This window comes from Engystomops pustulosus, chromosome 9 (genome assembly GCF_040894005.1).
Source record: "Engystomops pustulosus chromosome 9, aEngPut4.maternal, whole genome shotgun sequence".
Lineage (NCBI taxonomy): Eukaryota > Metazoa > Chordata > Amphibia > Anura > Leptodactylidae > Engystomops > Engystomops pustulosus.
In genome coordinates, this window is record NC_092419.1 from 114,231,586 (window position 1) to 114,253,254 (window position 21,669).

General features: G+C 48.9%; 1 protein-coding gene across 1 annotated transcript in view; it reads right to left on the minus strand.

Moving 5' to 3' along the window:
* Window positions 1-20,485, minus strand: part of LOC140078051 (WD repeat-containing protein 5-like) — a 30,093-nt gene extending 9,608 nt beyond the window's left edge. The window contains 11 exon segments of the mRNA XM_072125847.1: window positions 6,754-6,800; window positions 7,100-7,155; window positions 8,779-8,811; window positions 8,813-8,863; window positions 9,304-9,393; window positions 11,287-11,376; window positions 11,487-11,560; window positions 13,778-13,795; window positions 13,798-13,885; window positions 14,517-14,656; window positions 20,309-20,485. Of these exon segments, the coding sequence (XP_071981948.1) occupies window positions 6,754-6,800; window positions 7,100-7,155; window positions 8,779-8,811; window positions 8,813-8,863; window positions 9,304-9,393; window positions 11,287-11,376; window positions 11,487-11,560; window positions 13,778-13,795; window positions 13,798-13,885; window positions 14,517-14,597 (628 nt within the window). The 5' untranslated portion in view covers window positions 14,598-14,656; window positions 20,309-20,485.
* Between the last annotated feature and the right edge of the window lie 1,184 nt (window positions 20,486-21,669).

The following is a 21,669-nucleotide window of genomic DNA, read 5'->3' on the forward strand; positions in this document are numbered from 1 at the left end:
CGGGTTTTCCTCTGTTTTGGTACCACTACGGCTCTCCAAATGCATCCTGACACATGTGAAGGCTTTCTGTCAAATTTGGCCTCTAAAAGACAAACATCCCTCTTTTCCTCTACTGTGCGCCCATAAAGCATTTTATATGCACAAGTGGGGTACTTCTACACTCGGGAGAAATAGTTTTACACCTTTTTTGGGGTTATTTAATATATTATCCCTTGTGGCTTACATAAATTAGGGGTAAAGTGACATTTATAGGAAAATTTTCACCGTTTTAATGATTCGGGCCTAATTGGATCATTTACCTGTAGGGTCAAATACATATATTACACATTGCAAAATTCTCTAAGGGGTGTGCATTCAAAAATTAGGGACACTTTTTCGGATTCTTATCCGTTTTATACCACTAGGGTTCTCCAAATGCATGTCAAACATTTGTCAAATTTGGCTTCTAAAAGGCAAACCTCCCCCTTTCCTTTTACTGTGCGCCCATACAACATTTTATATACACATGTGGGGTACTTCTACACTCGAGAGAAATAGGTTTACACATTTTGGGCGGTTATTATATTTTTTTATCCCTTGTGGCTTACAAAAATTAGGGGTAAAATGACCTTTATAGGAAAATGTTTACCTTTTTCCTATTTAAGTCCTAATGAAATCAAACACCTTTACGGACAAATACACATATTACACCTTGCTAAATTCTCTAAGGGGTGTGCCTTCCAAAATGGTGACACTTGTTGGGGTTCCCCTCTGTCTTGGTACCACTACGGCTCTCCAAATGCATCCTGACACATGTAAAGGATGTATGTCAAATTTGGCTTCTAAAAGGCCAACGCCCCTCTTTCCCTTCTGAGCTTCACTGTGCACCCATACAACATTTTATTTGCATGTGTGGGGCAATTTTATACTCGGGAGAAATGCTAGTACACATTTTTGGGGGTTGTTTCATCTTTTATCCCTTGTGGCTTACAAAAATTTGGGGTAAAAGTGACTTTGAGAACATTTTCACCTTTTTTCCCTTTTGGGGCCTAATTGAATCAAACACCTGTTGGGGGAAATACACAAATTACACCTTGCTAAACTCTCCGAGGGGTGTACTTTCCAAAATGGTGTCTCATGTTGGGGCTTTCCTCTGTTTTGGTACCATTATGGCTCTCCAAATGCATCCTGTCACATGAAAACTTTTTCAGCCATATTTGCCCTCCAAAAACGAAACAACGCTCTTTCCCTTCCAAGTGCCCCCCTGGGCCCGTACAGCAGGGTACAGTGACAAAATGGGCATTGGCATGCTCAGGAGGAATTGCCCTAAACATTGTAAAATGCATTTTCCTTTTTAACCCATTGTGAAGGTGCAAATTTTAGTGTTCAATGAATCTATAGTAAGATAAAATTACATTTCTGTAATTTCACGTTCATTTATCTTTCACCCTCATGAAACGCTCAAAGGGTTAACAAAATTCCCAAAGCTTGTTTTGAATATTTTGAGGGGTGTAGTTTCTAAAATAGTGTCATTTGTGGGGGTTTTCTGTCATGTGGGCCTTATAAAGTCACTTCTAACTAAATTGACCCTCCAAAAGTAGGCTTTGATGATTTTCGTGAAAATCTGAAAAGTTGCACCTAAAGTTATAAGCCTCCTAACATCCTAAAAAAAGGAAAAGATGTTTGAAAAATGATGCCAAGTTAAAGCAGACATGTGGAAAATATTAGTTATCAAGTTATTTTAGTGATATGACCAACTTTCCAAAAAGTAGAAAATTTTGAATTTGGAAAACATTGTTTTTTTCAAAATTTTTGCCAAATTTCCATTTATTTCATAAATAAATACTAAACATATTGATTAAGTTTCTCAACCAACATTAAGTACAATGTGTCACGAAAAAACAATCTCAAAATCAACTGGATATGTTAAAGTGTTCCAAAGTTATAACCACTTAAATAGACACATGTCAGATTTTAAAAAATGGGCCGTGTCAGGAAGGTGAAAAGTGGCTTCAGCGTTAAGGGGTTAAGGGTACTTTCTATGGCGGCGCGTCAGAAGATGATTTCGGGACATCGGGCTTACCTGGTACCAGACGCGGCACTAACAACCGGTATGGTATGCCTGCCGTGGATGGGACCCCCCCTCCCCCCGATCCGATCCCTCCTGCCGCAGCCCCAGGGTCCGGCATGTGCCCCGAGGCTTCTCTCCCCGCTGGGTTTCGCCTCCCCGGCTGTAAGTAACTGAGCAGCCTCAGCGCGCCCCGTTACTAACACTAATACAAGTGTACTGCAGGGTAATGGCTTGAACATGTGATCGGGCGATTGTTCAAGACAAGAAGAAGAAAATGTAAAAGTCATTTTTTATAGGATGCGTCCGAAAAGAACAACTCTTTTCACAAAAATAAGTCCTCAACCAGAACTGACAAGAGAAAAATACAGAAGTTATGGCCCAGAAAAGTTGCCGATAGTAAAAAAAAAAAAAAAAAAAAAAAAAAGAAGTTATTTCCTCCAATATTGGTTTTACTCAGTAAAATTGAGCAAAGATGAGAAAACCTCTATAAATGAGGAATCACCGCAATCCTAGTGACCTAGAGGATAAAGATAAAATATTATTTTTACGTTACAGTGAGGGGGAAAAAAAAAGTGCTAAAAATCCAAAAATAAATATTCATGCTTTTGTTTGTGTCCCCCTTGAAATAGTTAATAAAATCTCATGAATAAGCTATAGACCCCCAAATTATCTACATTGCATCTTACCCTGCAAATAATAAGCCTCATATGTTTGCATTACCAAAAAAATTACATTTTATAGCTTGTACAATGTGACAATACAAACCAGCTGTGAATGGCGCGGCTTCCATCCTATGCCCGGACGTGCCTCCCCCCCCCCCCGCATTGGAATAGCTGAAGAGTGACTTGCCTAATATAACATCTGTTAACACTTGTGTTTACAAAACGTGAATGTTAACACTTGCCTTAATGCATATGTAAAAATTGTGTTAACAAACACATGCGGTAACTGCCATGTTAACACATGTGTTAACAATGCGTTTACGGTTGCGTTTTGTAAACACACCTGTTAACAGCTGTTTAATTAGGTAAAATCACTCTTCAGCTATTCCAATGTGTTTTTAAACGCATGCGGTAAACGCAACTTGTGACCGCACCCTAAATGTAGCAAGTTCTTTAGACAGATTTGTAGAGCTCCATATCCTTCCCTTAATGAAAACATGGAGGGCTAAGGCTAAAGTGTGGTCAAAACTAAACGATTAAGTCCTATAAAAACGGTCTTCCTTCCTCAGGCTCTGTATGTATTCCGGAATTCCCCAGGTAAGCTTACAAGGCAGATATTCAAAGTGATGGATACAATATGCAGAGAGTTCTTTTGGGGAGGAAAAACAGCCAGGATTGGAAGGAACCATGTGAAATGCCCTAAAAAGAAGGGTGGGCTATCCCTGCCAGACTGGAGCTCATATGTTCTGGCAGCACAATTGGCGGCTATCCTGAAGGAATCCCCCGGGGCGATCGCTAGGATAGCAGGATCGCTGTATGGACCTTACTGACGGTTACATCTTTATATTGTTGGGAAAAAGTGAAGGCGTTGGTCGGGGCAAATGGCTGCCTAGAGCCTTCTCCAATTTGGGACAACATGAATATAAAAATCCTAGGATATAAAGATTGGGGCAATAAAGGGCTGAGGTTCATCTCGCAGCCATATAGAGAGGGAATCTAGAAATCCTTAGTACTGGCTAAAGAATTTAACCTGGGTGTTGGAGATCTCCAAATACAGGCAGTCCCCGGGTTACATACAAGATAGGGTCTGTAGGTTTGTTCTTAAGTCGAGTTTGTATGCAAGTCGGAACTGTATATTTTATCATTGTAATCCCAGCCAGAACTTTTTTGGTCTCTGTGACAATTGGATTTTAAAACTGTTGGGTTGTCATCAGAACCAGGAGTAACAGTAAAGCTTCATTATAGACACCTGTGATATCTGTTATAGCTGATTATTGTAGCCTAGGACTAAAGTACAATAAATTACCAATATCCAGAGCTCCGTTTGTAACTATGGGTCGTATGCAAGTCGAATGTTCTTAAGTAGGGGACCGCCTGTATATAAAATTGAGATGGATTTGTAGGAGTCTGAGTAGTTACTGCTTGGGAAGTCAGGGAAACACTTGTTTTATGGGTGTTGCGAGTATGACATATGACACAATAATACATAAAATCACTCAGCTTAGATGTATACAAAAATGGACTGAGGATTTTGGGCAGCACGAGGATGGAGAGGAAGTTTGGAAGTATGTGATGCAGACTCCAGCTTTTGTATCCAGTAATGCATCTCACAGAATTTCTGCGTTTTTTATAACACACAGATTAGATAGGACACCAGAGTGGAGGTTTGGGATAGGATATAGGGGCAGGTGATAAATGTAAATGAGAAAAAGCTGACTGGGCTTATATGGTCTGGAGGTGCCCAAAACCCAAAGGTACTGGGAAGAGGCGTTTCATACTATACATGGAATATTTAATGCTACAGTGGTTTTGGATCCATGGGTGGGGGTTCTGGGGTATGTTACAAATTTTCAAATGTGCAAAGAGGAGAAAAGGATAATCTCTCAGATGCTCTTTTTGGCGAGAAGGAGTATAATATGTTTTTGGATTTCTGAAAAACCTCCAACATTAGTTTTTTTGGAAAAATCAGGTGCATTTAGTAGCCCCTGTTGGAAAGAATATGGTATAGCGCCCAGGGTAAAATAAATATACATGAAAAAAAGATGGGGGAAATGGCTAAAATATATGGAGGATTACTCTCCCTAACGAATATACGGCGAAGCTGAAAATATTTATGCAGTTACTTTGTTTTTGTGCCTCTACCTAGTCCAGGGTTGGATGGGAAGGGAGGGGGGGGATTAGGAGAAGGGGTATACAAATTGTAATTTATGTAGATGTTATGTGGAAATTCACGTAAGAATCTGAAAACTTTGTATTTTTTCTTTTGACAAAAAATTCTGTAATGGTATGAATTATTAAAATATGCCTTTTCATTAAAAAAAAAAATTATCAAGCTTTTTGGGTAGTTTTACTTCCTGAAAGCAGAACATTACAGACTTGGAAAATGAAGAATTTTTATGAACTTTTTCCAAATTTAAACTTTTTTCAGACCGAAACACAAAACTTGTAAAAAAAAAAAATATTTACAACTGACATGAAGTACAATGTGTCACGAGAAAACATTCTCAAAATCACCGGGATGTGCTAAAGCTTCTGAAGTTATAAACCATTATCGTAAGACAGGGCAGATTTGAAAAATCAAGTCTGGTCATTGAGCTGAAAACTAGTGTGGGTGATAAGGGGTTAAAGGGGTTGTCCGAGAGTTGTGAAAATAAACTAAAAGTGGCTGGAGGGGGCTGCTTAGAAAAATAAAGATCTACTTACCTTCCGGCGCCCTCCAGTGTCCCGCGCTGCTTTCGCTCCGGTCAGGGCGCCATGTAAACAAACATGGCCGCCGGGGAAGCGCTGGATTCAGCTTCCGGCTGGACCCGACAACCTTCCGGCTCCCATACACAATGCTGTGAATAGGGACGGATAGGCCAGCCGGAAGCTGAATCCAGCACTGCTCCGGCAGCCATGTTTGTTTACATGGCGCCCGGACCGGAGGGAAAGCAGCGCAGGACACCGGAGGGCACCGGAAGGTAAGTGGGTCTTTATTTTTCTAAGCAGCCCCCTCCGGCCACCTTTATTTTCACAACTCTCGGACAACCCCTTTAATATTCCCCACTCCAGCGCCCGCATCTACTTAGGGTGCAGTCACACGTTCAGGTTTTCAGACGCAGTTTTTGAAGCCAGAAGCAGTTGTGGATGATTGTGGGTGAGGACTTCTTAAGAAGAGCTGCTCCTCTATTTTAACTCCACTCCAGGTTCGGGCATCAAAAACTGTAAATGCAACACTAGCGCCGTGTGTGAACGTACCCTCAGGGTGCAGCCACACGGTTTTTTGGATGCAAACACAATGCTAGGTGCAGGTCTTGGCCACATTGCACATGCGTTTCCACTGAAATACATAGGCGATCGGGCTGTGGCCGCCCCCGTGCGCTCTGATTTAGCACAGCGGTGTGTGACTGCATCCTTAGGGGGCCGGCACAGAGTACATTCATGGACATGGGTTTTCGTATGTTTACCAGGCATTTGGCAGGTTAATTTCTAGAAGGCAGCTGTGAAATGGATCAAAACCAGCCAAACGCAGGGTAAACATGCAAAAATGCAAAACACGTGTTTTCAGTCTGTCTAAAAATGCTCCAAGGCGGCCCTGTGTGGCAGAGCCCTAAGGAGAAGGGGGGCCCTGTTAGGAATCTCACCCAGGGGCCCAATTGACTAGTTACGCCATTGGTTATTATGCTCCAGCGTCTCAGGGAGATCACTGATCAGATCTCCTGAAGTCCGACACATGGAAGGAGAGCCTGACTTCTGTGTTAAACTCTCCTCCTCCCTGACTTTATACAACCAATTACCATCTCTTCAAGGTTGATTTTCTGGATGATGCTGAGCCATAAAAGGAACATGACCAATAAGTTCGGCTGGGTGACAACGCGCTGCTAGTGGTTTAGTAGGCCAAATACCGTGCGCGGCTCCTGCTTCTAGGGGTGTGAGACCCCCAATAACAGTCCTGGCACAGAGGGAACTATAGCCCATCAAGCAGAGCAGTGTGACTACCTGCCCTGGAAATCCCTCCAAGATACACATGCAGATGGGCACCAGGAGGAGCGATGCACTTACCGATCAGAGTCTTCAAGCACTGGCCTGACGCCGTGTCCCAGATGCGGCTACAAGAGACCAGAAGGAAACCATGAAGACCTTACAGTTCATCATATCCTCTGCACAGCTATTTCTGAGCTTTATCAGCTCTTGGGAAAGCTGGGTGACATGAAAAGACCTCAGAATGCCAAAGCTCCAGAGGTCACATCGTGATGGGGCAGAGCAACATGTGATCAGCAAGGAACAGGGCAATGTATTCGCTCATCTACATTACAGCCATTCGTGGCCCTGAGAAAGCTGGGTGATGACCCCAATGAGGAGCTATGACCCTCCCCCCAAGTAGACATCAGGCAGAGCCACCACTCACCACAAGCCGTCGTAACTACTGGAGACAATGAGGGAACCGTCACGATTAAAATGCACCTGGGAAGGTAAAAATAAACACCATGACATATGGCGACTGTTACCTGCGTATCCCCCGCGGACATCCCCCCAAGAGGAGGAAACCTGATATCTGCTGCCACACCCCCCTCTAACAGCATCTGTCAGCTCCTGGGGTCAGGGATGATAGGAGTGATACACTGTGTGTGATGGGGGGGGGGGGGGGATTAGATTGTGAGCTCCTGGGGTCAGGGATGATGGGAGTAATACACTGTGTGTGATGGGGGGGATTAGATTGTGAGCTCCTGGGGTCAGGGATGATGGGAGTAATACACTGTGTGATGGGGGGGGATTAGATTGTGAGCTCCTGGGGTCAGGGATGATAGGAGTGATACACTGTGTGTGATGGGGGGGGGATTAGATTGTGAGCTCCTGGGATCAGGGATGATGGGGGGATTAGATTGTGAGCTCCTGGGATCAGGGATGATGGGAGTAATACACTGTGTGATAGGGAGATGACATTGTGAGCTCCTGGGGTCAGGGATGATGGGAGTAATACACTGTGTGATAGGGAGATGACATTGTGAGCTCCTGGGGTCAGGGATGATGGGAGTAAATACACTGTGTGTGATTGGGGGGGGGGGGGGGGGGATTAGATTGGGAGCTCCTGGGGTCAGGGATGATGGGAGATACACACTGGGGGTCATTTACTAAAGGCCCGATTCGCGTTTTCCCGACGTGTTACCCGAATATTTCCGATTTGCGCCGATTGTACCTGAATTGCCCTGGGATTTTGGCGCACGCGATTGGATTGTGGCGCATCGGCGCAGGCTTGCGCACGACGGAAATGGGGGGGCGTGGCCGAACGAAAACCCGACGTATTCGGAAAAACCGCCGCATTTAAAAACCGAAAAAGTGTCGCTTGGGAAGCGCTTACCTTCACCTGGTCCGAGGTAGTGCATTCCGGCGCGATGAGATGATTTTCAGCGCAGCAGGAACTGCCTTCATAAATCCGGTCCGGACCCGAATCCAGAGCAGAGAACGCGCCGCTGGATCGCGAATGGGCCGGGTAAGTAAATCTGCCCCACTGTGTTAGGTGGTCTCCAGCCCTGGTGGGGGTATATCATGTATGCACTAGAGTAGAATACACAATAGGAGTCATTCATCTTTGGTTTTTTTGGGGGGTGTTGGGCTTGTTTGATGCATCTTACAGGGTGATAAATCCATCATATAAATATGTATTAAAAGTTGTACATTTGAAGCTTGTCCACCTGTACACGCAGATTATCTGTTCAGCCTCGAGCTCCCCTTATTGTGGATCTCCTGAGAAGACCCCTTTAATATCTTCCTAGAACAAAACCATCAGATCTGCTCTGGTCTCTACAATTGTACGGGAAACCTGCGGCTCTATTCTCCCAGGTGGCAGAGATCACAGACTGGACAATATCCCCGATGCAGATCCATTGTGCGATGGCTCTACTACACAGCCACCTCCTGACCCACGGCCAGCGCTCTTAGGTCATTTCTTTCATCTTCAGGGATATTATCTGTACAGTGCAAACACTGATCGGCGTTGTGAAGGAGAAGATATGGCAGCACTATTAGAAGCAGATTGTTTAGGGGAGGGGGCTCAAAGGGGGGATAAAACATTGGATGCAATCTTACAGCGGATACGGGGTCAGAGTGCGCAGGCAACGTCCTTGAGACACTTTCCGGTCTTCACATCCCATATTCTTACACTTTCATCAAACTGGAGACAGAGGGAGAAAACACAATCACAGCTGATCTGGGCTGCACAACTACAACTCTCAGCGGATGCAGGTTTGCCACAAGGTTGGAGAGACCTGGTGGAAACCTTCCCGGGTCCTGACCCCGGGATCACACATGGCACCAGATGGTACCAGCCTGTGATGTGACATAGGGAGGATTCATGACACCGCACAACAATCTGTGAAATAGTCACAATTACTTGTCAAACGCCGGTAACTGCATTTCCCCTTTACGCTGCCTTGATGGTTTGCGGCTGGTCGCGCAGCCACCTGAGAGGTATAAGCCTCCATCTCCATGTGACCATGGAAAGCAAATCTTGTAGGTCTGCATCTAATCAGAGAGAAGCGGACACACCCCACTCAGGGGCAACAACATGGATAACCCCCACATTAGAAAGGGAAGTAGAATAATTGCACTTACTGATCCGGATACAATGAGGTTGGACTGTGGGTTGAAGTTACAGCAGAACACGTAATTACTGTGACCCTTCAGCGTCTTCAGGCATTTACCCTGCAAGGAGAAGAGAATTGACAATGACCCGTGTGTCGTATGGAGGGGTCCTGGATGCTGGATAGCAGTGACCCGTGTGCTGTATGGAGGGGTCCTGCCGCTGGATAGCAGTGACCCCTGTGCCGTATGGAGGGGTCCCTGGATGCTGGATAGCAGTGACCCGTGTGCTGTATGGAGTGGTCTGCCCCCTGGATAACAGTGACCCGTGTGCCGTATGGAGGGGTCCTGGATGCTGGATAGCAGTGACCCGTGTGCCGTATGGAGGGGTCCTGCCCGCTGGATAGCAGTGACCCCTGTGCCGTATGGAGGGGTCCTGGATGCTGGATAGCAGTGACCCGTGTGCTGTATGGAGGGGTCTGCCCCCTGGATAGCAGTGACCCGTGTGCCGTATGGAGGGGTCCTGGATGCTGGATAGCAGTGACCCGTGTGCTGTATGGAGGCGTCCTGCCCCCTGGATAGCAGTGACCCCTGTGCTGTATGGAGGGGTCCTGGATGCTGGATAGCAGTGACCCGTGTGCCGTATGGAGGGGTCCTGCCCGCTGGATAGCAGTGACCCGTGTGCCGTATGGAGGGGTCCTGCCCCCTGGATAGCAGTGACCCGTGTGCCGTATGGAGGGGTCCTGCCCCCTGGATAGCAGTGACCCGTGTGCCGTATGGAGGGGTCCTGCCCCCTGGATAGCAGTGACCCCTGTGCCGTATGGAGGGGTCCTGCCCCCTGGATAGCAGTGACCCGTGTGCCGTATGGAGGGGTCCTGGATGCTGGATAGCAGTGACCCGTGTGCCGTATGGAGGGGTCCTGCCCGCTGGATAGCAGTGACCCCTGTGCCGTATGGAGGGGTCCTGGATGCTGGATAGCAGTGACCCGTGTGCCGTATGGAGGGGTCCTGCCCCCTGGATAGCAGTGACCCGTGTGCCGTATGGAGGGGTCCTGGATGCTGGATAGCAGTGACCCGTGTGCTGTATGGAGGCGTCCTGCCCCCTGGATAGCAGTGACCCGTGTGCTGTATGGAGGGGTCCTGGATGCTGGATAGCAGTGACCCCTGTGCCGTATGGAGGGGTCCTGGGCCGCTGGATAGCAATGACCCGTGTGCCGTATGGAGGGGTCCAGGCTGCTGGATAGCAGTGACCCCTGTGCTGTATGGAGGGGTCCTGGCCGCTGGATAGCAGTGACCCGTGTGCTGTATGGAGGGGTCCTGGCCGCTGGATAGCAATGACCCGTGTGCCGTATGGAGGGGTCCTGGCCGCTGGATAGCAGTGACCCCTGTGCTGTATGGAGGGGTCCTGCAGGCTGGATAGCAGTGACCCCTGTGCTGTATGGAGGGGTCCTGGCCGCTGGATAGCAATGACCCGTGTGCCGTATGGAGGGGTCCTGGCCGCTGGATAGCAGTGACCCCTGTGCTGTATGGAGGGGTCCTGCAGGCTGGATAGCAGTGACCCCTGTGCTGTATGGAGTGGTCCTGGCCGCTGGATAGCAGTGACCCGTGTGCTGTATGGAGGGGTACACTACAGTACGTCATCCAGCAGGTGCTCAACTACAGGAAACATCTAGATGGGTGATAGAGACGGGGCAGTTCATTTTCTTCTATGTTTTATGGCACATAGTACAGGGGTAACAGCTTCCACTACACATCTGCTGGGAGACCACCTCTGGGCTGGTCATAACGGGGGCACTTCAGGAGGCACCTGCCTTGCCACAAGATCACAAGTATTAGTTGGATTTTCAGATATTTTCAACTGTTTGTTACTAAATGAGAGTTGGAGGGGAGGGGGGGTGATCTCTGGGGGTTTGAGTGTAAATCCCCTTTAACACATTCCCCTTCTAATTAGTCAAGAGGGCTTAGTCCTATAATCCATGTCATGTCTATAGGGACACCTTAGGAAATGGGAACCCACCGAGCTGACATCCCAGATCTTCAGAGTCTTATCATCCGAGGCAGAGACCAGCAGATTGGAGTCAGAGGACCAGGCCACATCCGATATTCCCTGAAAGAGATGGAGACTCAATTATGGAGACCCAAGAGGACAGGACCCTGTAATTGTTACATGCAGGGGCCCTGGGGACAAGGTAAGATGATAGTCACAGGGGCCCTCACCAGCTTATGTCCCGATATAGTCTTCTCAAACTTGCCGTCATACGCTCCCCAGATCTTAATCAATTTATCAGCCGCTTAAAGGGGAAAACAAACACAAGATTAGGAAACAACATCAGTCCCACCAGATCTCTGGAGGAGGTCCTGAGGACGATTGTATACCCATACAACAAAGAATGCTCGTGTGTGCCCGCTATACCAGGATGGGTGCAGTCACCAGGCTGTGATCTCATGTGTGTGTGCCCGCTATACCAGGATGGGTGCAGTCACCAGGGCTGTGATCTCGTGTGTGTGTGTGCCCGCTATACCAGGATGGGTGCAGTCACCAGGCTGTGATCTCATGTGTGTGTGTGTGCCCGCTATACCAGGATGGGTGCAGTCACCAGGCTGTGATCTCATGTGTGTGTGCCCGCTATACCAGGATGGGTGCAGTCACCAGGCTGTGATCTCATGTGTGTGTGCCCGCTATACCAGGATGGGTGCAGTCACCAGGCTGTGATCTCATGTGTGTGTGCCCGCTATACCAGGATGGGTGCAGTCACCAGGCTGTGATCTCATGTGTGTGTGCCCGCTATACCAGGATGGGTGCAGTCACAGGCTGTGATCTCATGTGTGTGTGCCCGCTATACCAGGATGGGTGCAGTCACCAGGCTGTGATCTCATGTGTGTGTGTGTGCCCGCTATACCAGGATGGGTGCAGTCACCAGGCTGTGATCTCATGTGTGTGTGCCCGCTATACCAGGATGGGTGCAGTCACCAGGACACAGTGCCGTACACTGAAGGATATTAATTTGTCATCACTGCGATTGTACTGATCCAAAGAATAACTGAGCAGAGTCATCTCGAGCGCACATTGAAAGCCGAACTAAAAGTCCAACAGAATCTGGCGCAACTGCGTTTCTTTGCCAATTCCATCACCATTTATGCCAGTGTCCCAGCAGCTCAGGGGGCACCAGTGCCCCAGAAATCCTGAATCTGGCGCGCCCTGCACTGTGAATGGGTGCCACAGACCTCAATAGGGGCCATTACGGCCAGATCACAGGACCTCACACTGTCGGGTTCATGGGCCGTCACTGCTGAATGCAAGTCCCACCTATCTTAACCCCCCCCACCCCATTTACACCTTAAAGGGATTGCCCATAAAGGAAATTCTGAAATTATACACAATAAAGAACATCTTTAACCCCTTTCTTTACAATGTTTGGCTACATTCACACAAACGTATGCGCATATGTTGACCGCAATGGAGAGGTGACCCCCCCCTCTCCATAGCGATGCAGTGTAAGATTCCAGAGTGTCAGTGGGGACTCTCTGAGCAGACACTTCATGATTCCCAGAGTGGGATAGAAACAGGGGCGGAACTTGTGGGGGTGCAGAGGTTGCGATCGCACCCGGGCCAAAGAGGTTTAGGGGGCCCTTCTGTTGTCACTTTCCCATATGAGAAGACTACTATAAACCATACATTATAGTCGGGGGCCTGGCACAGACGTTGCACTGGGGCCCATCAGCTTCTAGTTACACCACTAGATAGAATCCTGATCGCTTGTCAAAAGCAATACACTGCCGTACTGATGCATGATGTATTGATGCTGCGTCTCTGGCAGGATCTGTCAATGTGCTGCTGATGGAAGCTCTGGGGTCCATGTCCAGACCACCGGGCTACCATAGAGATCATCCCCAGCCAACTCCTGGACATACATTTATGTCCCAGATCATTAAGGGGTTAAGAACAGGGACATCTCATACATGCACATCACTACTGTCAGATAATAATGACAACCTGGGGAGGTGTGAGGAGCCCCCTGCACCCCCTGATCCTTACACGAGAGGAGCCCCCTGCACCCCCTGATCCTTACACGAGAGGAGCCCCCTGCACCCCTGATCCTTACACGAGAGGAGCCCCCTGCACCCCCTGATCCTTACACGAGAGGAGCCCCCTGCACCCCCTGATCCTTACACGAGAGGAGCCCCTGCACCCCTGATCCTTACACGAGAGGAGCCCCCTGCACCCCCTGATCCTTACACGAGAGGAGCCCCCTGCACCCCCTGATCCTTACACGAGAGGAGCCCCCTGCACCCCCTGATCCTTACACGAGCGGAGCCCCCTGCACCCCCTGATCCTTACACGAGCGGAGCCCCCTGCACCCCCTGATCCTTACACGAGAGGAGCCCCCTGCACCCCCTGATCCTTACACGAGAGGAGCCCCTGCACCCCCTGATCCTTACACGAGCGGAGCCCCCTGCACCCCCTGATCCTTACACGAGCGGAGCCCCCTGCACCCCCTGATCCTTACACGAGCTGGCCAACCACTCCCGTTGGGGCTGAACTTCACAGACGACACGGCCTTGGTGTGCCCGGCCAGGGTGAACTTCAGGGTATAGTTCGGCTTCACAGGAGCGGGCTGGAATAGAAGAAAATATCAGGAAGTTATAAAGCAGGATCAAAGTGCAGAAGTAACACGCAGCAAGGAGAGGGATCAGGGGACCCCAAAGCCTCTTACACCAGTTACTGCCATCACAGCGGGCACCAGCACCCCACTGCTATTAACCCTCAGTGACCACTAGACACATCACCACACTTAAAGACAAGCAGATGAATACCCTCCATACATAGGACAAATATCGGCTGTAGAGGAACTTTAAACGACTCCCGCCCCCGACCCCCCTTTCCCATGTTTCCCTTTATAAAAAAAAGCAGCAACAGAAACTTTGGAAATTTCTTTTGGAAATTTCTGCCAAAAATCAGCGAGCAGCAAAATATAACAGAAAACTGGGGCAAAACGCTGGATGAATGACACAGGACTAAGTCCAGCTTTGGGCAGCAGTCACATGACTCTGGGGACAGGTTCTCCATAGCGTGTGACCCCTGACAACCCCATCTATAGGGTATTGGCCCAGCGCAGGAGCGAACAGGGGCCGATACACCATAGAAGTAACCACCCAGAGGGGGTCATAGGTCACATCCTCACAGGTAGGTCAGGTACATGCCACATCCTCACCCACTGTATAGAAAGGAAAGGATTGAGGACTGACCTTGCTCTGGTTGCTGGAGGATGATGGAGTGGACTGTGTTTTGGAAGCTTCGGTCTCCGGCTTCTTCTCTTCGGTGGCCATGATGAATTAGGTAGAAACAAGGTCACGTGATGCGGCAACGGCAACTCCCTCTGTGTAGACTAATGAGGATAAAAGAAGAAGAGAGGTGTCACAGGACGGCGCGCTACACGGACACAGGGCAAGTAATATACCACTTCTGTCATGCATGTACGCAGTGACTGCACCAGCAGCAGAATAGTGAGTGCAGCTCTGGGGTATAATACAGGATGTAACTCAGGATCAGTACAGGATAAGTAATGTCATGTATGTACGCAGTGACTGCACCAGCAGCAGAATAGTGAGTGCAGCTCTGGGGTATAATACAGGATGTAACTCAGGATCAGTACAGGATAAGTAATGTCATGTATGTACACAGTGACTCACCAGCAGCAGAATAGTGAGTGCAGCTCTGGGGTATAATACAGGATGTAACTCAGGATCAGTACAGGATAAGTAATGTCATGTATGTACACAGTGACTGCACCAGCAGCAGAATAGTGAGTGCAGCTCTGGGGTATAATACAGGATGTAACTCAGGATCAGTACAGGATAAGTAATGTCATGTATGTACACAGTGACTGCACCAGCAGCAGAATAGTGAGTGCAGCTCTGGGGTATAATACAGGATGTAACTCAGGATCAGTACAGGATAAGTAATGTCATGTATGTACACCGTGACTGCACCAGCAGCAGAATAGTGAGTGCAGCTCTGGGTATAATACAGGATGTAACTCAGGATCAGTACAGGGATAAGTCATGTCATGTATGTACACAGTGACTGCATCAGCAGCAGAATAGTGAGTGCAGCTCTGGGGTATAATACAGGATGTAACTCAGGATCAGTACAGGATAAGTAATGTCATGTATGTACACAGTGACTGCACCAGCAGCAGAATAGTGAGTGCAGCTCTGGGGTATAATACAGGATGTAACTCAGGATCAGTACAGGATAAGTCATGTCATGTATGTACACAGTGACTGCACCAGCAGCAGAATAGTGAGTACAGCTCTGGGGTATAATACAGGATGTAACTCAGGATCAGTACAGGATAAGTAATGTCATGTATGTACACAGTGACTGCACCAGCAGCAGAATAGTGAGTGCAGCTCTGGAGTATAATACAGGATGTAACTCAGGATCAGTACAGGATAAGTAATGTCATGTATGTACGCAGTGACTGCACCAGCAGCAGAATAGTGAGTGCAGCTCTGGGGTATAATACAGGATGTAACTCAGGATCAGTACAGGATAAGTAATGTCATGTATGTACACAGTGACTCCACCAGCAGCAGAATAGTGAGTGCAGCTCTGGGGTATAATACAGGATGTAACTCAGGATCAGTACAGGATAAGTAATGTCATGTATGTACACAGTGACTGCACCAGCAGCAGAATAGTGAGTGCAGCTCTGAAGTATAATACTGGATGTAACTCAGGATCAGTACAGGATAAGTAATGTCATGTATGTACACAGTGACTGCACCAGCAGCAGAATAGTGAGTGCAGCTCTGGAGTATAATACAGGATGTAACTCAGGATCAGTACAGGATAAGTAATGTCATGTATGTACACAGTGACTGCACCAGCAGCAGAATAGTGAGTGCAGCTCTGGGGTATAATACAGGATGTAACTCAGGATCAGTACAGGATAAGTAATGTCATGTATGTACACAGTGACTGCACCAGCAGCAGAATAGTGAGTGCAGCTCTGGGTATAATACAGGATGTAACTCAGGATCAGTACAGGATAAGTCATGTCATGTATGTACACAGTGACTGCATCAGCAGCAGAATAGTGAGTGCAGCTCTGGGGTATAATACAGGATGTAACTCAGGATCAGTACAGGATAAGTAATGTCATGGATGTACACAGTGACTGCACCAGCAGCAGAATAGTGAGTGCAGCTCTGGGGTATAATACAGGATGTAACTCAGGATCAGTACAGGATAAGTAATGTCATGTATGTACACAGTGACTGCACCAGCAGCAGAATAGTGAGTGCAGCTCTGGAGTATAATACAGGATGTAACTCAGGATCAGTACAGGATAAGTAATGTCATGTATGTACACAGTGACTGCACCAGCAGCAGAATAGTGAGTGCAGCTCTGGGGTATAATACAGGATGTAACTCAGGATCAGTACAGGATAAGTAATGTCATGTATGTACACAGTGACTGCACCAGCAGCAGAATAGTGAGTGCAGCTCTGGGGTATAATACAGGATGTAACTCAGGATCAGTACAGGATAAGTCATGTCATGTATGTACACAGTGACTGCATCAGCAGCAGAATAGTGAGTGCAGCTCTGGGGTATAATACAGGATGTAACTCAGGATCAGTACAGGATAAGTCATGTCATGTATGTACACAGTGACTGCATCAGCAGCAGAATAGTGAGTGCAGCTCTGGGGTATAATACAGGATGTAACTCAGGATCAGTACAGGATAAGTAATGTCATGTATGTACACAGTGACTGCACCAGCAGCAGAATAGTGAGTGCAGCTCTGGGGTATAATACAGGATGTAACTCAGGATCAGTACAGGATAAGTAATGTCATGTATGTACACAGTGACTGCACCAGCAGCAGAATAGTGAGTGCAGCTCTGGGTATAATACAGGATGTAACTCAGGATCAGTACAGGATAAGTCATGTCATGTATGTACACAGTGACTGCACCAGCAGCAGAATAGTGAGTACAGCTCTGGGGTATAATACAGGATGTAACTCAGGATCAGTACAGGATAAGTAATGTCATGTATGTACACAGTGACTGCACCAGCAGCAGAATAGTGAGTGCAGCTCTGGGGTATAATACAGGATGTAACTCAGGGTCAGTACAGGATAAGTAATGTCATGTATGTACACGGTGACTGCACCAGCAGCAGAATAGTGAGTGCAGCTCTGGGGTATAATACAGGATGTAACTCAGGATCAGTACAGGATAAGTAATGTCATGTATGTACACAGTGACTGCACCAGCAGCAGAATAGTGAGCGCAGCTCTGGGGTATAATACAGGATGTAACTCAGGATCAGTAATGTCATGTATGTACACAGTGACTGCACCAGCAGCAGAATAGTGAGTGCAGCTCTGGGTATAATACAGGATGTAACTCAGGATCAGTACAGGAGAAGTAATGTCATGTATGTACACAGTGACTGCACCAGCAGCATAGTGAGTGCAGCTCTGGGGTATAATACAGGATGTAACTCAGGATCAGTACAGGATAAGTAATGTCATGTATGTATAGTGACTGCACCAGCAGCAGAATAGTGAGTGCAGCTCTGGAGTATAATACAGGATGTAACTCAGGATCAGTACAGGATAAGTAATGTCATGTTTGTACACGTGACTGCACCAGCAGCAGAATAGTGAGTGCAGCTCTGGAGTATAATACAGGATGTAACTCAGGATCAGTACAGGATAAGTCATGTCATGTATGTACACAGTGACTGCACCAGCAGCAGAATAGTGAGTGCAGCTCTGGAGTATAATACAGGATGTAACTCAGGATCAGTACAGGATAAGTAATGTCATGTATGTACACAGTGACTGCACCAGCAGCAGAATAGTGAGCGCAGCTCTGGGGTATAATACAGGATGTAACTCAGGATCAGTAATGTCATGTATGTACACAGTGACTGCACCAGCAGCAGAATAGTGAGTGCAGCTCTGGGGTATAATACAGGATGTAACTCAGGATCAGTACAGGAGAAGTAATGTCATGTATGTACACAGTGACTGCACCAGCAGCATAGTGAGTGCAGCTCTGGGGTATAATACAGGATGTAACTCAGGATCAGTACAGGATAAGTAATGTCATGTATGTATAGTGACTGCACCAGCAGCAGAATAGTGAGTGCAGCTCTGGAGTATAATACAGGATGTAACTCAGGATCAGTACAGGATAAGTAATGTCATGTTTGTACACAGTGACTGCACCAGCAGCAGAATAGTGAGTGCAGCTCTGGAGTATAATACAGGATGTAACTCAGGATCAGTACAGGATATGTCAGTTCATGTATGTACACAGTGACTGCACCAGCAGCAGAATAGTGAGTGCAGCTCTGGAGTATAATACAGGATGTAACTCAGGATCAGTACAGGATAAGTAATGTCATGTATGTACACAGTGACTGCACCAGCAGCAGAATAGTGAGTGCAGCTCTGGGTATAATACAGGATGTAACTCAGGATCAGTACAGGATAAGTAATGTCATGTATGTACACAGTGACTGCACCAGCAGCAGAATAGTGAGTGCAGCTCTGGGGTATAATACAGGATGTAACTCAGGATCAGTACAGGATAAGTAATGTCATGTATGTACACAGTGACTGCACCAGCAGCAGAATAGTGAGTGCAGCTCTGGAGTATAACACAGGATGTAACTCAGGGATCAGTACACACCAGGGGAGGGGGTATGAGGAAGGGGGGCGCACACCAGGGGAGGGGGTATGAGGGAGGGGGGCGCACACCAGGGGAGGGGGTATGAGGAATGGGGGGCGCACACCAGGGGAGCGGGTATGAGGGGGGGGCACACACCGGGGGAGGGGGTATGAGGGGGGGGCACACACCAGGGGAGGGGGTATGAGGGGGGGGGGGGGCACACACCAGGGGAGGGGGTATGAGGGGGGGGGGGGGCACACACCGGGGGGGCGGGTATGAGGGGGGGGGGCACACACCGGGGGAGCGGGTATGAGGGGGGGGGCACACACCAGGGGAGGGGGTATGAGGGGGGGGGCACACACCAGGGGAGGGGGTATGAGGGGGGGGGGGGCACACACCAGGGGAGGGGGTATGAGGGGGGGGGGGGGGCACACACCAGGGGCGGGGGTATAAGGGGGGCACACACCGGGGGAGCGGGTATGAGGGGGGGGGCACACACCAGGGGAGGGGGTATGAGGGGGGGGCACACACCAGGGGAGCGGGTATGAGGGGGGGGCACACACCGGGGGAGCGGGTATGAGGGGGGGGGGGCACACACCAGGGGAGGGGGGCACACACCAGGGGAGGGGGTATGAGGGGGGGCACACACCAGGGGAGGGGGTATGAGGGGGGGGGGGCACACACCAGGGGCGGGGGTATAAGGGGGGGGCACACACCGGGGGAGCGGGTATGAGGGGGGGGGGGCACACACCAGGGGAGGGGGTATGAGGGTGGGGGCACACACCAGGGGAGGGGGTATGAGGGGGGGCACACACCAGGGGAGGGGGTATGAGGGGGGGGCACACACCAGGGGAGGGGGTAGAGGGGGGGCACACACCAGGGGAGGGGGTATGAGGGGGGGGCACACACCAGGGGAGGGGGTAGAGGGGGGGGGGGCACACACCAGGGGCGGGGGTATAAGGGGGGGGCACACACCGGGGGAGCGGGTATGAGGGGGGGGCACACACCAGGGGAGGGGGTATGAGGGGGGGGGCACACACCAGGGGAGCGGGTATGAGGGGGGGGCACACACCGGGGGAGCGGGTATGAGGGGGGGGGGCACACACCAGGGGAGCGGGTATGAGGGGGGGGGGGCACACACCAGGGGAGCGGGTTACACACCACGGGAGGGGGTATGAGGGGGGGGGGGCACACCGGTTATCAGGGCAGGGCTGAAGGGATTTTCTAGGACAGATGGTTCCCGCACAGGCGCAGCCGGCAGGTGTACGGGGCGCAGCCGGCAGGTGTACGGGGCACAGCCGGGTAAGCACGCCATCCTCCCTCCCGCACTCCCCGTTACCTGGTGCCGGTGGCGACTCTCAGCTCATTGAAGCCGCTCACACGGAAGCGAGGAGGCAGCGCGCCAGGCCAGGGAACGGAGCGACACTCCCGCATGCGCACTACGTCAGCCTACAGCCACAAAGCGCAGGCGTAAGTTCTGCCGTACCGCTCGTGTGCGCAGGCGCAGCACAAAACGAGACGATTGGCTCAGGCTGCGGCGGACTTAACCAGGAGAAAATGGAAAAACTGCGCATGCTCTGTGCTTTGGCGATGGTCGCGAGAAAAAAAATATTGTGCGCATGCGTATGCTATGAACAATAAACGATTGCCCTGGGAGCGGTGTCTCTACGTTTTTGAAGTTTTGAATTATGTTAATGAGATTCCTTCAGGACACGCCCCATCAAACATGGAAGAGGCGGGAGACTTCATCCAATCTGGACTTGTGTTTCATTACAACCAATCAGAATGTAGTTCTCTGGTCAGAAACTGCGTGGAACATAAAAGATTTACTGTGATTGGTTGTATAAAACGCTTCAGATTTTGAGAGAAAACCTTCAAGTATATGATTTCTGTAATATCCCAACAGGAAGATGGCGACACCAGAAGCCCAATATCCCCCCACTACCAGGGGTATAACTGTAAGTGATAGATCCTCTGCTGTACATTATACCTCCCCCACTACCAGGGGTATAACTGTAAGTGATAGATCCTCTGCTGTACATTATACCTCCCCCACTACCAGGGATATAACTGTAAGTGATAGATCCCCTGCTGTACATTATACCTCCCCACTACCAGGGGTATAACTGTAAGTGATAGATCCCTGCTGTACATTATACCTCCCACTACCAGGGTATAACTGTAAGTGATAGATCCCCAGCTGTACATTATACCTCCCCACTACCAGGGGTATAACTGTAAGTGATAGATCCTCTGCTGTACATTATACCTCCCCACTACCAGGGGTATAACTGTAAGTGATAGATCCTCTGCTGTACATTATACCTCCCCACTACCAGGGGTATAACTGTAAGTGATAGATCCTCTGCTGTACATTATACCTCCCCCACTACCAGGGGTATAACTGTAAGTGATAGATCCTCTGCTGTACATTATACCTCCCCCACTACCAGGGATATAACTGTAAGTGATAGATCCCCTGCTGTACATTATACCTCCCCACTACCAGGGTATAACTGTAAGTGATAGATCCTCTGCTGTACATTATACCTCCCCACTACCAGGGGTATAACTGTAAGTGATAGATCCTCTGCTGTACATTATACCTCCCCACTACCAGGGGTATAACTGTAAGTGATAGATCCTCTGCTGTACATTATACCTCCCCCACTACCAGGGGTATAACTGTAAGTGATAGAT